Source organism: Haemaphysalis longicornis, unplaced genomic scaffold (genome assembly GCF_048455015.1).
Source record: "Haemaphysalis longicornis isolate Haplotype H1 unplaced genomic scaffold, Haemaphysalis longicornis Haplotype H1 scaffold_1, whole genome shotgun sequence".
Lineage (NCBI taxonomy): Eukaryota > Metazoa > Arthropoda > Arachnida > Ixodida > Ixodidae > Haemaphysalis > Haemaphysalis longicornis.
Genome location: NW_027526203.1, coordinates 279,025,221 through 279,040,836, shown reverse-complemented (window position 1 = coordinate 279,040,836; position 15,616 = coordinate 279,025,221). Strand labels below are relative to the sequence as shown.

General features: G+C 45.8%; 1 protein-coding gene across 6 annotated transcripts in view; it reads right to left on the bottom strand.

The window, feature by feature from the left end:
- Nucleotides 1-484: 484 nt before the first annotated feature.
- LOC144146646 (uncharacterized) overlaps nt 485-15,616 on the bottom strand; it is a 62,305-nt gene continuing 47,173 nt past the window's right edge. For 3 of the 6 annotated variants that reach the window (XR_013317687.1, XM_077678591.1, XM_077678596.1), the window contains one exon: nt 485-626. Coding sequence is in view for 3 of the 6 variants with exons in the window: in XM_077678596.1 (XP_077534722.1) it covers nt 525-626 (102 nt within the window). In the remaining 3 variants the exon portion in view is untranslated. Of the gene's footprint in view, nt 627-1,673; nt 1,890-15,616 lie in introns of all 6 variants that reach the window. The other 3 variants (XR_013317690.1, XM_077678588.1, XR_013317688.1) reach the window with 2 other exon arrangements.

The following is a 15,616-nucleotide window of genomic DNA, read 5'->3' as shown; positions in this document are numbered from 1 at the left end:
TGAAGGGCAGATGCACAGCAAGTGCTGTACAGTCTCATGCACGGCAGACAGTGATGAATCAGCCCAACCAATCCCAAACTTAAAACTTCATGTGAATGCTACGTTAAGGTGCACAGGGTGCAGCACTCCTTCAGACCATTCGTTGAGGCCATGTGGAGAGCAGAATTCACAGCGGGGGTCAATGGCCTGCAGAGGTGGATACCTGCGGTGAGGGTCCTGCCAGTCCAACATTTGTGCAACGAAGGTGCCAACAACCACCATTTGCGGTCCCTGCCCTTCAACTTTCAGCCTATCATCACAGTCCATTACAACTTCAATGAAGGGTTCGGGGTTCACGGTGTCGCTAGTCAGCGTCACTAAGTTTACACAAGGTGCAGGGGTTCGCAGGAGTGAGCCAGGAAATGTTCTTTGCATTACAACTGAATCAGCCGATTGACTTCTCCCTTTTTATGCATTAAGGCAGAATGACTGTCTGGCACAGTGCTGCTGATGAAAAAAATAATTTATTGCCTTTCAGCTCTTATTCACTTGTTTGGAGTCCTGAAGGCACTGTTACCCGTGTCCGATACCTCTGAGGTGATCAATTCCCGGCTGGCCAGGATCGAGTCGTCATCTTCGTCTTCAACCTGTGTGTAGAGACAGAACATTTTCCAACTATATTACTCATTTTCCAACTATATTACTCACTTATTTTAGTGGCTTAGAACATTTCTAAGCCAATCCCTAGTCCCCAGGTACATCCCTTTTCCATAGACAAGCTTTGCCTTATGGCTACCCCATATCTTGCAGTAAAATACGAAAATAGGGGAGTTTTATTTCCATTAGCACAAAAATTCCCAATATTAATAAGCAATTACTGCAGTTCTGATGAAACAGAACATGTAATTCTACATAAATATTTTCACTTGTAACTACTACCAAGAGTGCGATAAGGCACTGTAGTTGCAGCTTTTTATACAACTTCAAGCCACAGTTAAGAAGTACAAGATATTACAATAACTTTTATACGTCTGTAAAATATTTCATGCACTTTCTATGAGAACTACGATATTGTCGCGGGAAAAGGTTTTAAACACGTTTATTTCTCATTTTCACCCCAAGTAAGGATATGTGCCGAATACGGTGGGCTGACTGCTATCGCCGTTTGTAATGTTGAAAGCAAAGTTACAAGATGATGTCATGTCTCACAAATATCACAGCTGTGCATGAAAAGTCTCTGATCTCAGGCAGGCCACAAAACAAGTAACAAGTTGCGGACAGCTGATACTTTGTGGTAGCAAACTCGCAATAGACTGCAGTCCAATTCTAATCCCACCACGTATAACAACACAGGGGTTATAACAACAACTCACTTCATGGTCATCTATTCATGTGTTAAGGCTATGGCAAATAAAATTCCTCAGGGCACTGAACTCTCCCACATGCCTTGAAAGGTGAAAGCATTATGGCGTCTCCTAGCAACACTTATCAAAGACTTCTTTATTTTAACACCGTGTTTGTGCTTCTTTCTTCGCTTTTGTTTCTTCGTTTTTTTGTGCCAATTACTCCGACAAGCATGGTGCAAATTACTCCGACACTTTACACCACAGCTTCCCCAAAATCAAGAATTCTCCGTGGCTGGCATGCACCGGCCCTACTCGTGCATGCGATACGACGTCAGCGCTGCAACTAACCCAACTCTTGTTCTACCCCTGGGAACGAGCTGAGGTAGCGTGGTGGACAATTCCCATGTACCGGACAACCACTCCAGTCTTTCGCACAATGGGGCACTTCACTTGAAGCTGTCACCTTATAGGGACGCTGAACGTTGAACGACTGTTTGTTTTAGCTGAAAGATCACACGTTCTGTAGCTTTTTCAGGTTCTGTTTGACAGCCAATGATGCCTTGCCTGCAAAGAATAGATAATGTAAGCTGACATTTTTCTCTGCTGTTTCCCTTTGATTTTTTTTTTTTTTTTTGACATTTCAGAGCACATCCCAAAGCATTCAGAGCGAGTCGAGCCCGACTTTTCTCATGATGATGATGATGGTTGGTGTTTCATGGCGCGAGGCCACCGAGGGCAAAGAGCGCCAGAGAAGAAGTTATATAATGAAGCGAAGTGATTACCACAAAAAGGTAGGTATAAAAACATGTAAATCGGACATAGTAAAATCAATTAAAGGTAATGGTGATGGCTGGTGTATAGGGCCAGATTTGATTATGCGTGATATGAGATAAGGTTTAAAAACTTAACATTAGGGATGGGCGAATATTCGGTATTGTCGAATATTCGATCGAATAGCTCTCTATTCGTTATTCGCTTCGATCCGAATGCAGGTATTCGATATTTTCGAATTATTCGATGCTCCCGAATAGGCAGCTGAAAGCCAAGCTTTTCGGTCAAGCTTTTCGAGAGTTACCCCAGGCTTGGCTCAAGACCCACCGACGCGGACATTTCTATTATCAGTGCCGGCACTGCCGAGTTGCTGCCTTGCCTAGAGGTTCGACGAAGCTCTCGGCCGCCAGCACACTTTAGGTTAAAAAAAAAAAAGGCGGCACTGAAACGACACCGCTCCGAACATCGCGGCACCAAGCCAGCAGACTTGTACAGGCCGCCATTTTGAATAGGCATGCCGCCATTTTGAATAGGCTCGCACAGCGCGGCAGTACGCCGCACTAAGCGAGCCTATTCAAAATGGCGGCCAGCCACTTGCGCTTTGCTTGGCTACGGCCGAGGATACTAGTGGCTACAATACTTCTTTTTTTAAGGGGGCTCACTGGTCTTAAACCAAAAAAGTTTATTTTTGCAGTTATGATGATGAAAATTGGGGGGCACACGTAGTTTCTCATTCTGATTGTAGATATCAAGCTTGTTTTTGAGTAAAATGATTATATTCAAATTTATTTGGATTTTTATATTCAATTTTATGACAGCCTTTGTAAAAAAACTGCTGGAGGGATGCAGCTAAACAGGGAACCAGTGAACTGCGCACAAATCAAAGAGTGCAATAAGACTAACATTATCATTCTATCTGGTCTGTAGCAGAAGTTACGACCATTTGAAGTTTGGGCCTGGAAGATGGCAACCAGAAAAACCGGTTTTGCCTTCCAGGCCCAAACTTCAAGTGGTCGTAACTTCTGCTACAGACCAGATATAGTTTAGATATAGTGTAGTTTGTTGTCAGTCTGTTGATTCCAGTGCGCTTGCCATGTTGTGCGAAGGTGTTGTCTGATGTGTGGTTTCGCATCGGTGTAGGGTATTGTTGTTATGTCAACGGTAGTTGTAAGGGCAGCGGCGGCCGCCATTCGGTCTGCGGTCTCATTACCTGGATGGAATTCCAGAGTGCCCTGGCACCCAGCACACGGTCACCTCAAGGTTTAACGCATACACAGACATAAGAGTACTAATGAGAGCATTGACTACATGGTTTTTAGACTTCTGTGAGGATAATGTACGCACAAAACTTAAAGAATCAGTATAAATTACAGATTTCGGAATTCGACTTAGAACAATATGTTGAACTACAAGAAGTATGCCATAGGCCTCTGCCGTAAAGATGCTTGTATTTCTATTCATAGTTCTACAGACATTAAAGGTGCCACCATGCGCAGCACAGGAAACAGTTGTGGCAGTTTTTGAAGCATCCGTGTAAAATTCAGCACACTTATATTTGTGCTGCAAGGACAAGAAATGTTGCACGATCGCGCTTCTAAGCACTCTGTTTTTCTCGACACTTATAAAAGATATATCACATGATATCGGGCGAAGCTGCCACGGTACTAGAAGTTCAGTAGCGGAGGTTTTGATGGTGTCTGAGAACATGACATCAAGTTGCGACGCTTCTTCTCTTACCCTGAAAGCGAAGGGATCAGAGGCTGATGGACGATTAGTAAGAAGTTGAGAGATGGATGTATCATAAAAAACTGATGTAAAAGGATGGTGAGGCATTGATGAGATTTTAAAAGCATAAAGCAGGTCTGTGTAGGCTCGCTGACGTTCTAGGCTCCATTCGTTGCACTCTACATACAGACTTTCGACTGGACTAGTCCGAAAGGCGCCACAGGACAAGCGGAGCCCTAGATGAAGCACAGGGTCCAGCATTCTGAGGGATGTTTTAGTGGCTGACCCATAGACAACGCTGCCATAGTCCAATCGTGAGCCTATCAAGCTGGTAAAAACACGCAACAGGAGCTGCTTGTCAGCACCAAAAGAGATGTGTGAGAGAACCTTCAGGATATTCATTGTTTTTAAGCATTTATGTTTTAGTTGTTTTATGTGTGGGATGAATGTGAGCTTTTCGTCAAAGATTATACCTAAAAACTTGTGTTCCTTTTTGACAGGAATAGAGACACCGTGGAGTTGAATGTCTGGATCCGGCCGGATGCCACGCCTCTTGGAAAACAAGACACAAGTGCACTTCCCCGGATTAAATTTAAAACCGTTGCTGTCTGCCCAACCAGCTAGCTTGTTAACACCAAGCTGGACTTGGCGCTCGCAGACAGACAGGTTACAAGACTTAAAGGATAATTGAACGTCGTCTACATAAATGGAGGAGGAAATCGATGGTGGTAGCGCCTTACGAAGAGAATTCATTTTTACAATAAAAAGGGTGCAACTTAAAACTCCACATTGCGGCACGCCGTTTTCCTGCACATGAACCCTAGAAAGTGCAGTTCCAACTCGCACGCGAAACGTTCTTTCAGACAGGTAACTGGAAAGCGTGTTCATCATGTTACCCGACATGCCAAAGGACTTCAAGTCGCTAAGGATGCCGTACCGCCAAGCAGTATCGTACGCCTTTTCAAGATCAAAGAAGACCGTCATGCAGTACTGCTTGTGGAGGAAAGCATCTTTGATATAAGACTCTAACGCAACGAGTTGATCGTTGGTAGATCGCCCCGCCCTGAAGCCCGCCTGGCAGCTCTCGAGAAGACCATTGTACTCTAAGAAGTACACAAGTCTCCTGTTTATCATCTTCTCGAAGAGCTTACACAGGCAGCTTGTCAGGGCAATGGGGCGATAACTGGTAGGAGAGGAAGGGTCCTTCCCTTCCTTTAGGACAGCCACTACTATGGCCTCCCTCCAAGAGCGAGGAATGTGCCCCAAAAGCCATATTTTATTGTATAGGTGTAAGAGTGTTTCAAGAGTGTCTGGGTGTAGGTGTTGTATCATGGTGTATGTGATTTTGTCTGCACCTGGAGCTGACGTCTTACATGTGCTCAGAGCAACCTTCAGCTCATGAATTGAAAAACAAGAATTGTAAGAAGTGTGTGACTTGTTGTTATCACGCAGGGACTTCTTTTCCACAGATGTTTTGTGTTTCATGAAAGTGTTTGTGTAGTGTGCTGAACTGGACACGTGTTCGAAGTGTTGTGCAAGTGTGTTAGCCTGGTCTTCCAGTGTGTCCCCTGTTGTACTAACCAGGGGCAGGCTGTGTGTCTGTTGTCCTTTTAGTTTTCGTATTCGTGTCCAGACTTTGTGTGTATCAGTGTATGAATTGATGGAAGTGAGGAAGGTGCGCCAACTCTCCCTTTTCGCCTCACGACGCACTCGCTTCCCAAAAGCCTTTGCCCGTTTAAAAGAAATGAGGTTGTCTGACGTGGGGTACCGGCGAAGGACACCCCACGCCTTGTTCTGGGCCTCTCGTGCCCGCCTGCAGTCCTCGTTCCACCAGGGCCTCCTTGGGCAGCGGGACCCACTGGAGGCCTGGGGAATGGACTTTTCGGCGGCGTCGAGGATGTGCGCCGTGACGAGTTGGGCGGCTTCCTCCACGTGTAGGTGTTTTATGGATGTGTGGTGTAGTTGAGATGTTTGTGTGAATGTGCTCCAGTTTGCTTGTGATTCATTAAACCTTTTATAGGAAGATGGACTGCTCGGGCCTATACCTATATACGTTAATGAAGTGGGGAAATGGTCACTACCATATGGGTCTGTGCCCACACCCCAATCAAGACATGGAAAGAGAACTGCGGAACCAATAGCCAAGTCAAGATGCGAGTATGTATTGTGTCTTAAGTTATGGTATGTAGGCTGTTTTTTGTTGAAAAGGCATGCTCCGGAGGATGTAAGGAACTTCTCTATCAGGCGACCTCGGGCATCCGTTCTGGTGGAGCCCCAAAGAGAGTTGTGCGCATTAAGGTCGCCTGTTAGTATGTATGGTTCGGGCAGCTGGTCAACCAGTGCCTCGAAATCAGAGCTCAGAAGTGCAAAATCAGGAGAGATGTAAATGGAGCATACCGTTATCAACCTATTAAATATTATGGTACGGATCGCTACAGCCTCGAGGACAGTGTTTAAAGTGACAGGGTGGCATGCTTTCCGGGCGATAATGGCCACACCTCCTGAAGAGTGGGTGCAGCCAACCCTGTCCTTTCTGAATACCATGTACCTATTTAAGAAATTTGTTTGTTTAGAGTTGAGGTGGGTTTCCTGGAGACACATAATACTTGGCTGACTGGCATGCAGAATCTCATACACATCGTCAAGATTTTTAAGGAGGCCTCTGCAGTTCCATTGGATGATATTTTCTGTTCCCATTATTTAAATTTAAGAATGACTGGAATGTGTGTGTTCGTGTGTGTTCATGTGTCGTCTTTCGGGGCTGTTACTCTTGGATTGGGCTTTTTGGGCCTTTCTGCAGGCTTGGAAGTCGGTGGCCGCTCCTTGCGCTGCGTTGCAGGCAGGAACGGCCCAACATCCATCTCGTCGTCGGATGTCCGAGGGGTGCCCGACGGACCTGGCCCCCCGGACTTGGCCCCCCTTCGGGAGCCCTTCGTTTGAGCCGCCACCGTCGGGGGCGCCAGAGGTGGCACAGGCGGTGCGGTGGCGGTGGGAGCCGGTGCGGGGCCCGTGGTGTCCATCACCTCGGTACCCTCCAACGCACTGGAGGACGGGAGACAGAGGCGGGAGCGGCACCGGTCCCGACAGGAGTGGTTTGCACCACAACCGCTGCTGCCTCAGCAAGCGGCGTGGTGCCGGGTTGGGCTGCGTGAGGCAACCCAGCGGGGGGCGGGGGCGGGACCAGGTCAGACTCGCTGAACTGGGTCCCTGTCGACACCAGACGCCGCTCCGCCCCCCGGCGAGCCGCGTCAGCGTACCTCCCCAGAGGGAAAGAGGCGAACCTCTTTCTCGCCTCCAGGAAGGTGATGTTCTCGGTTACCTTGATGTTGATTATCTTTTTTTCGAGTTGGAACTTTTCGCACTTGCGGGAGTACGCTGCATGCGGTCCCCCGCAGTTTACACAAGTGAGGGTATCGGATTGGCAGTTGTCACTAGCATGATCGTGCGCCGCGCATTTCGCACACGTCGTTCGGCCACGGCAAGAGTTTGTACCGTGCCCGAACCGCTGGCACTTAAAACAGCGCCGAGGGTTCAGGATGTACGGACGTATTGAGCACCGGAGAAAACCTGCATATATATGTTGTGGGAGAACTGCGCGGTCAAAGGTCAAGATGATGTGCTTGGTGGGAATCTCCTTGTCGTCTCTACGGATAGTGATGCGTCTCACGGCAGTGACGCCCTGATCCTTCAAGCCGGCAAGGAGATCCGCATCGGTTTCGTTCAGGAGGTCTGTCTCGGATATCACACCCTACGAGCTGTTGAGGCTCCGATGGGGTGTGACCCGGATGTCAAGATCAGCCAGTCTAGTCTGAGCTAGAAGCTTTGCAGACTGCTGCTTGTCATTTATTTCAATGAGGAGTTCACCAGACCTTTGTTTTTTGCATTTATACGATTTTCCTACTATGGCTTCAAGATACTTGGCGATCAAGAAGACTGACTGAGATGCAAGAGGGTGGGTTGAATTGAGGGATTCCATCACAAGAAATCGAGAAAAATGGTTCGGTTCAGGAAAGGTTAACGACGGCAATGGAGGAAAGGAAACTTCGGTGCGGCCCCTTTTCGGGGGCCGATCACGTTTGGGGGGGGGGGGTTTGGAAAATGCCATATGATACATTGGAAAGCAGGGAGACGGGGGTACTTTCTCCTTTGACCTTACCCTGGTAGTCAAAGAGGTCCCGAAGCTCCCTGCCTGGTAGACAGGCAGGGAGCCCATCGGCCGGAGCTTGACCAAGGCTCCGACGGCCACCGTTTACGGCTTCTACCCTTCACCTTAAAAACACCTCGCCACGGTTGGACACGGCTTATGTTGGGAGCTCGGGGTCCGCGGTGTCGCTGCTCACCGTCACCATGAATACTCAAGGTGCCCCGTGTGGGGGCCCGACTTTTCTCGACTGTCACCATCTTCCTTGTCCTTGACCCTGAGTGAACAATTTGGAGCAACGCGGCCAGGGGGGTGCACGGAGGGGAGCACCATGTGGTGGTGTTGCAAGAAGCCCAGCGTGTGCAAGCAACGCCACAGCGTGCCCGAAAAGTCGGGAGGAGAGGCAAAAATGCTTCACTTTATTGGGAAGTGTTCTCGTGGTCATTTCTAATCTGCTCATTTTGACCAGTTGGTATAAGTGTAGAGGCACGAAAAACCTTGCGGTATGCTCTGCCATAGGTGTTTTCATTTCCCGGAGGGGGCAGGGACACGTCGAGTGTATTCATTCGGTCTTCTAACATATATATAAATCAGTGTGTCGAACTGGAAAAAAATATCGGTTCAGTTAAGGTTCAGGTTCAGGGGAAATGATTTTGTTCCGGTTCAATTCCGGTTTAACTCAAGCACCAAACCGGTTCGTGAACCGGTCAGCAAGCCTGAATCGGTTCATGAACTGGTTCAGAAAGATTAATTATTACTACTATAAAATACCGAGCAAGTATCTTCCCACTCCCTTGGCGTAGAGATAATTCAGGGAATCTTGGGGAGGGTGCGCTTGTTCAGAACTGCCCCGAAATTCAATATGGTGGCACAAAAATGCTACTCGCAAGAAAAAAATATAATGCAGTGCATTGGAGAGAAACACATTTTTAATAAAGAAGATGGTGCAACTAAAAGCCTTATTAGAGCACATCATCTTAAGGTATTTAGAAGTACTGCATCGCAAATCCCTTGACACCTCAGAATTACCTGATGGTAATTACCTGATGGTAAGATGGGCAACATTGTTCCGACTCATAAAAGTGGGCCCCGTGACAGTGTCATGAATTATAGACCTATATCTCTAACATCTGTGTGTTGCAAAACCCTCGAGCACATAATTTACAGTAACGTCTTTAGCCACCTTCAAAACAACAGTTTCTTATCAACACGGGTTTAGAGCTGATCACTCATGCCTCAGTTAGTAGAATTTACCCACGACATAAATATGTCGTGGGTAAATTTGATCATTTGATTAAAGTTTACAAACAGGCTGCATACTATTGGCTTTCCAGAAAGCATTCGACAAAGTGCCCCATGTTCTCTTACTTCATAAAATTTCACTTCTTAGGTTACCAGAGAAAATTCTTCATTGGCTCAAAAATTACTTGACCGGTTGCTCACAGAAAGTAGTGATTAATGGCACAGACTCGGAGTATGCATGTGTATCTTCTGGCGTACCGCAGGGTTCGGTTTTAGGTCCTCTTTTATTTCTTATTTATATAAATGACATTGGCAGAGGAGTCACTTCAAAAATTCGGCTATATGCAGACGATTGCGTCCTTAACAGAGAAATTAATAGCGATTCTGACCAAGTAGCATTGCAAATGGACCTGAATAAAAGTTCTTCCTGGTGCGACAGGTGGCTGATGTCCCTGAACTTCTCCAAATGTAAGTATATTTGTTTTACCCGTAAACAAAAACCAATCTGTACACAGTATTACTTTAACGGCTCCCCATTATCAGAAACAAGTGAACCAAAATGCTTAGGTGCCACGTTTTCAGCTGATCTGACATGGAATCGTCACGTACAAAGCATCACTTTGAAAGCAGGGCGAGTACTTAATTTCATTAAACGAAACTTTAGGCATGCGCCACTAGATGTCAAGAGAACACTTTACCTCAGCAACGTCCAACCGATTCTCGAATACGCATCTGTTGTGGGGGATCCGCATACGCAAATTCTTGTCGGCAGTCTAGAAGCGATACAGAAACATGCTGCCCGATTCATAACCGGCATTTGCTCATTCCCAAGCAGAGTCACAGAATTAAAACAGCACCTATGCTTGGAAGATCTTTCAGTGCGCCGAGTTGTTTTTCGCCTCTCTTTTTTTTTTTTGAGATATGGTTTTTAATTGCACACCACTACACAAAGAGGCATATCTGCAACCACCAACATACATATCCAGGCGTCGCGATCACCCACTTCAGATAAAAGAAACATGTGCGCGCACAACACCTACCAGAATTCCTTTCAAACCCATTCAATACGCGAATGGAACCTGCTTCCCACTGAAGTAATTCAAGTTGCTTCTGACGCAACGTTCCCCACAGTTTTCCAAGATTCCACTAGTAGATAAGAATGTACTCGCCACTTAAAACTTCTATTGCTGCTAACGCTATGCAATGCTAGACAGTGTGCTGTGTTACTGAATGCATCTTGTGACCTGAACTGCATCTTCCGTGCACTGGGCGAAACTAAGTTCTCTAGCGCTATGTTGTTATGTGCACCCTCAGAATGTACCACATGCATGCTAAGTATTGAAGTCATGGTTTGAAGTGTATGGCCCTGAAATTTAAGCCTTGTATGTTCTGTTACAATTGATCTTTTTCTCTCCTACCTTTTAAGAGTGCAATCTTCTATTTTATATCGATTATCTGTCCCCCCCCACTATAATGCCCAATGGGCGATGTAGGTATGTAAATAAATAAATAAAAATTCGCTCTAATCGTTGTCGGAGCCATCAGAAGAGTCTTCTGAGTCGGATCCAGAGACTAGGCCTAGGCACTATCTCTGCAAGCCCTCACGTTGTTCTGGTGCCATAGCGCCAATGTCGGTGATGCTGGCATGCAGCTTGCTGTGCTCAGAACCGTAACAGTGCTTTGGAAATACCGCACCCTCTGAGCCAGCGTGCGGCCATCTCCTCCGTGACAGTGGCCCATGCTTTGGAAACAAAAGTCGATGGCATCTTGTTGCGACAGCTTCTGCAGGTTGCCTTTTGGCGTTTCACGTTCGGCCACTCCACGAGCTTGATTGTCTTCTTAACTGTATACGAATGCATGTCACGAGTACATTCGGCACTGTCAGACGACAATAACAAAATGGCAAGCGTGCGCGTAATTTACGGCCTGTGATGCGTTCTTGGATTGGATTTTGGATTAGACGAAAGTGCAGCCAGAATCGTTCCTGGGCTGTTGCAGTTTCAGATGTTTGGGTCGTCAGAGAGTGGTTGCGAAAGGGGGGCGCTAGTTCGGTACTACGAGAAAACTCTACATACTCAGATTATGGGTGGGGGGCATTCTCAGAGATGGGGACGCTTGATCGGTATTTTACCGTAAGTGTGAAAAAAAAAATTTTTACTTTAGAGTTCAAAGGGGCCATTACCAGAATATACAAGTTTAGTTCATTTAAAATTAAACTTTGTTCCAATAGCCACCATGTCGATCTTAATGGCAGCTTTAAACAATTAAGCTAGATAATCAATAAAATGAATGAAGTTGTCGTTCACAAGGCACTTTCTTGCCCAGCCTTTACGACGTCACAGGGACATATTTATGCGACTGGCAGCCGCCGACCAAAGCCACAGCTAAAAATCCCGCCTGTGAGATTTAGCAGTGCCTCCAGTCTTGTTTTACCATACCTCTTTACTGCTAACATGCAGTTAACTCACTGATCAATCTGTTTACCCACATTACGTCAGCACTGACATTGGGTAGAGTCAAAGTTTTTCAATACTCGCTATCTTTTTTGGTAAAAAGAATGTTCTACGAGGCCAGAATAGCTTAGAGCAAGTTGCCAAAGGCTACTTCTGTCAAATAAAACAGTGCCACAGTTTATTTTGCTTTCACAGTGGCTTTGAAATACCATGCAGAGCGTGTAAGTGGACGCAGCAGGGAATAGTGCTGACCACAAACTTAGGTGCCTTTAGTATGGAGCTGCCTTTCACACCTACCAAAAGAGAAGTCTACCTGCCTTTTGTACCACTAACAGTCTTCAAAAAATGGTACAATAATCCTGAAATTTTTCTACTAATGCGTAAACATTCTTTCCAGCCGCTCTCTTATGTAACGAGACTCTATAGAGTCGGCTTCACCTCTCTATACAGAAGTGAATTGGTGAGATGACATTTTACCAAGAATAATGTAAACAGTTCTATTTCACAGTGTCAAAGCACCGTGTAGCCCTCTGCATCCTAGTAATTATAAAATGCAACAAATCAGCACTTTTAGGGTGTGTGTCGTTGTTTCACGGTGCAGCAATCAGGTGGCCTGCCTGCCCGTCCACATTTTTTTTTATTACACGAGCTTTTTCATCAACTGGGCAGTCGATGACTCTTCCCTCAGACCGGCCAGGGAACACGTGAGAACATACCGCGAGATAGTTATGCAGTACACCACCTGAACAGACATAAACGTCCTCCACCCGATAACCCACCCGATAAACCAATAACCCACCTTCCGTTGCCCATTTTGGCAAAAATAAAGTTTTATTCGTCCAACCGTTAAACGGGCTAATACATAACACAGCACACCATTGCCCTGCCAACAAAGTATAACGGGTTAAGAAAAGTTGTATCTTAAAATTTCCTTTCTGTGCTATGTATAAAAGTTAAATTTTATGCAAGATAATTATCAAAAATCTATTCTTTTGTTACTTTACCCTTCATTTTGTTGGTGTACAATGTTTGTATAGTTGCAGCAAGACCTGCACCTGGAAGCCCAAAGCATGTTTCATATTGCCTGCACGCAGCGAGAGTGTGTTATTCTGCAAACGACCAGCAGCAACATATGATTTCAATATTGGTGCGCATTTCTTTCCTCGAGTTCCGACCACGAATAGGTACGGCATTGATAATGTGGTGATTGACCTAACGGGTAAAAGTCCATGGACAATTACGAAGTTGATGGTACGTAAAGAAGAAAAATCCCCGAATGCCACAACTGCGCTTCATCAACAATGGATGGTCGAACCGTTTTATCATGAACCGGTAACCGTTATTTTTTTTTTTTTTGGTTCAGTTCCGGTTCGAATTCAGCGTGCTAAAAAATAAAGGTTTGGTTTGGTTCCGGTTCAACACCCTGATTGATATATACAGTCGAACTCACTTATAACAGCCACAGTTATAATGAACACTCGGTTACAACAAACGAATGTGGCATGACCGCCAGCACGCATTGAGACAATCGAATTTTGTTTCAGATAAAACGAATTGGCGCGAAGGTGCAACTCGGGTATAGCGAGTCGCGCCTAGGGTTCGCAGTTGCCACTTGATCGGCGCTCCACGAATGCGAAGCGTGGAATGAACTGCGTGGGGATCACCCTTTTCCAAGAGAACTGATTGCAGCGAGCACAAGAAAATGAGAGGGAAAGAAAATGTAAACAGAAAAGGACGCCGCAGCCATGGGTTTCATGACCCTCCCCCCGCCCCCTTTGTCTGCAGGTGGACGGAGGAAGAACACGACGGAAGAGGGGCGAAGCGAGACAGGGGAAAAAATCCAGGATACGACGGTAAAATAGCAGAGAGTTGGCCTTGTCACTGTGCGAACACCTCTGAGACATGCGTTTCTCCCATCCAGCCTATCTGTGGATGGACAAATCGGCAGAAGTTCAACGGACAAGTTAGGTCTAGGGAAAAATGGAGGGGAAAAAACAAACAAACAAACAAACAAACAAACAAAAACAACAATGAGGAAACAATCGGAAACACGTGCCATGTAGCCGAAACGCATGAAGTGCCCCTGAGGTGTCATTCTCTTCGGACATTGTGAACGATCTCATGGAGGGAGCAAAAAACTGCGACCTGGTTAACTCTTTCGCTACCGCCGGAAAATTGACTAATTTTAGGGGTCCAAGAAAACATTTTTTTTCCTGCTAAAAAATTGGTTAGGCACTAATTGCAGGAGCACAAAATGCAGATTATTCAACAGCATTTCCAATAATACCAGTTTTTTAAAGGTTTTTATATATCATAGTTGTTAAAAAAATATCAAAAGCAAAATTTTTGTCAAGTTGTCGAAAAAATTGATAATAAAGGAGTTGTGTTTATCAAACCATCGGTAGTAGAAAAAAATTAGAATATACATTGTGTAGGAAAACATTTAAAAAACACGCCCTAGAAAAAATGTTGACTTGCGCGGAACAGTTTCTCAGATATAAAAAAAAAAATGTTAGCATGCACGGTGCTCGTGTCATGCGGTGAAGCCCAACCTCCAATTCAAAATGTGCAATTTCGGGTGGTTTCCTGGAATAAACCTGGCGGTTTGTCATTATCAGAGGCACCAATTTGCCCCCACATAACGTAAAAACATCATGTCAATGGCTGACTTTTCATTTACAGCGAGCACAATATTTGGGACTAGCACGCGATGCGGAAAAAAACATGCATGAAGTTGAAAACGGAACGCCGCGGCTGATGCTTGTTGTCGTTCACGGTCAGTTATCTCTCAAAACATAAAGCTGAGCTTTATTATTATCTTCTTACTCGCAATTGTAGCCTTGCTCACAAAAATGAGGTACGATGAGCTAGAATCGTGCCCTGCGATCTTTGGCCGAGTAGCAGTTGCGCGATGAAAAAGATCAGCACAACGAGCCTCCTCTATTGCAGCGCCACCTAACATTTTTCAAATGAAACAGTACAAAAACTTATCGGAGACTCCGTCCGAATAGACAGTTCAACTAAGCAGCAACATTAGACACCCGGATATACCCTCGCATGGAAACGAAATGGAAGTCGAACAGCTGGCAGTGTAAGGCCGGTTTGAAGCGCTGTCCTCGGCAGAACAGATATCTGGCGACTGGGTGTGATCTTTTGACTTGCATCTGAAGTTCTTATCGCAGAAATCGGGTTAGGGTGGGGGAAATCAGGAGCGCCGTGCTTTGTTCGAGGATCAGTCGCGGACGCTCTAGGCGCCATGGCAGGTAGCCTTGAAGTTGGGTAACTGCGTAGTAGCGCTAAATATGAATTTCGCGATGCAGAAACGAAACCGAAACTGTTGTAAACTGTTTGCGAATGGCCCTGGGGTAAGTAGAACTACCACAGTACTTAGAACAACGTGCGCAAATGCAATAAAACTGCCTAAAATCATAAAGTAGCTTTGCAACCAGGCACTGCTTGACATTTTCGGCCGATTTCTGGGATTATTACTGTCAGAGCGCGAACCTGACGATTGAAAATCGTTTGCTAGTTCCCCATTCACGCCCTGATAGCAAAAAACAACCGCTGGTGCAGAGTAATTACGAGTTGCACGCATTCTTTGTTGGTAGCAGTGAAGCGCGATGACAACGCCCCTTTTCCACACTCAGGTGATTCAAAAGCGTGTCAAAAATCCCGTTTCCGTAGCAAAAATGAAAACAAAACTGATTTTGAAAGGCCATTTTCTGATCTAACTCCGAACAGCTTTACTTGTTCGAGAAACGCCTGGAACGCTATGAAAAGGCGCTCCCAAAAAGTATCGATCAAATTGATCGATTTTGATAGGCGCGGTAGCGAAAGAGTTAAGAAGTACAATAGTCTATGCCCGTCACAACGGACCCTCTTAATCCGGAAAAAAACGTCCGCTGTAGCCGAAGTATGCAGTATCCGACTGGGGAAGGGGGGGAGAGAGGGGGCGTATG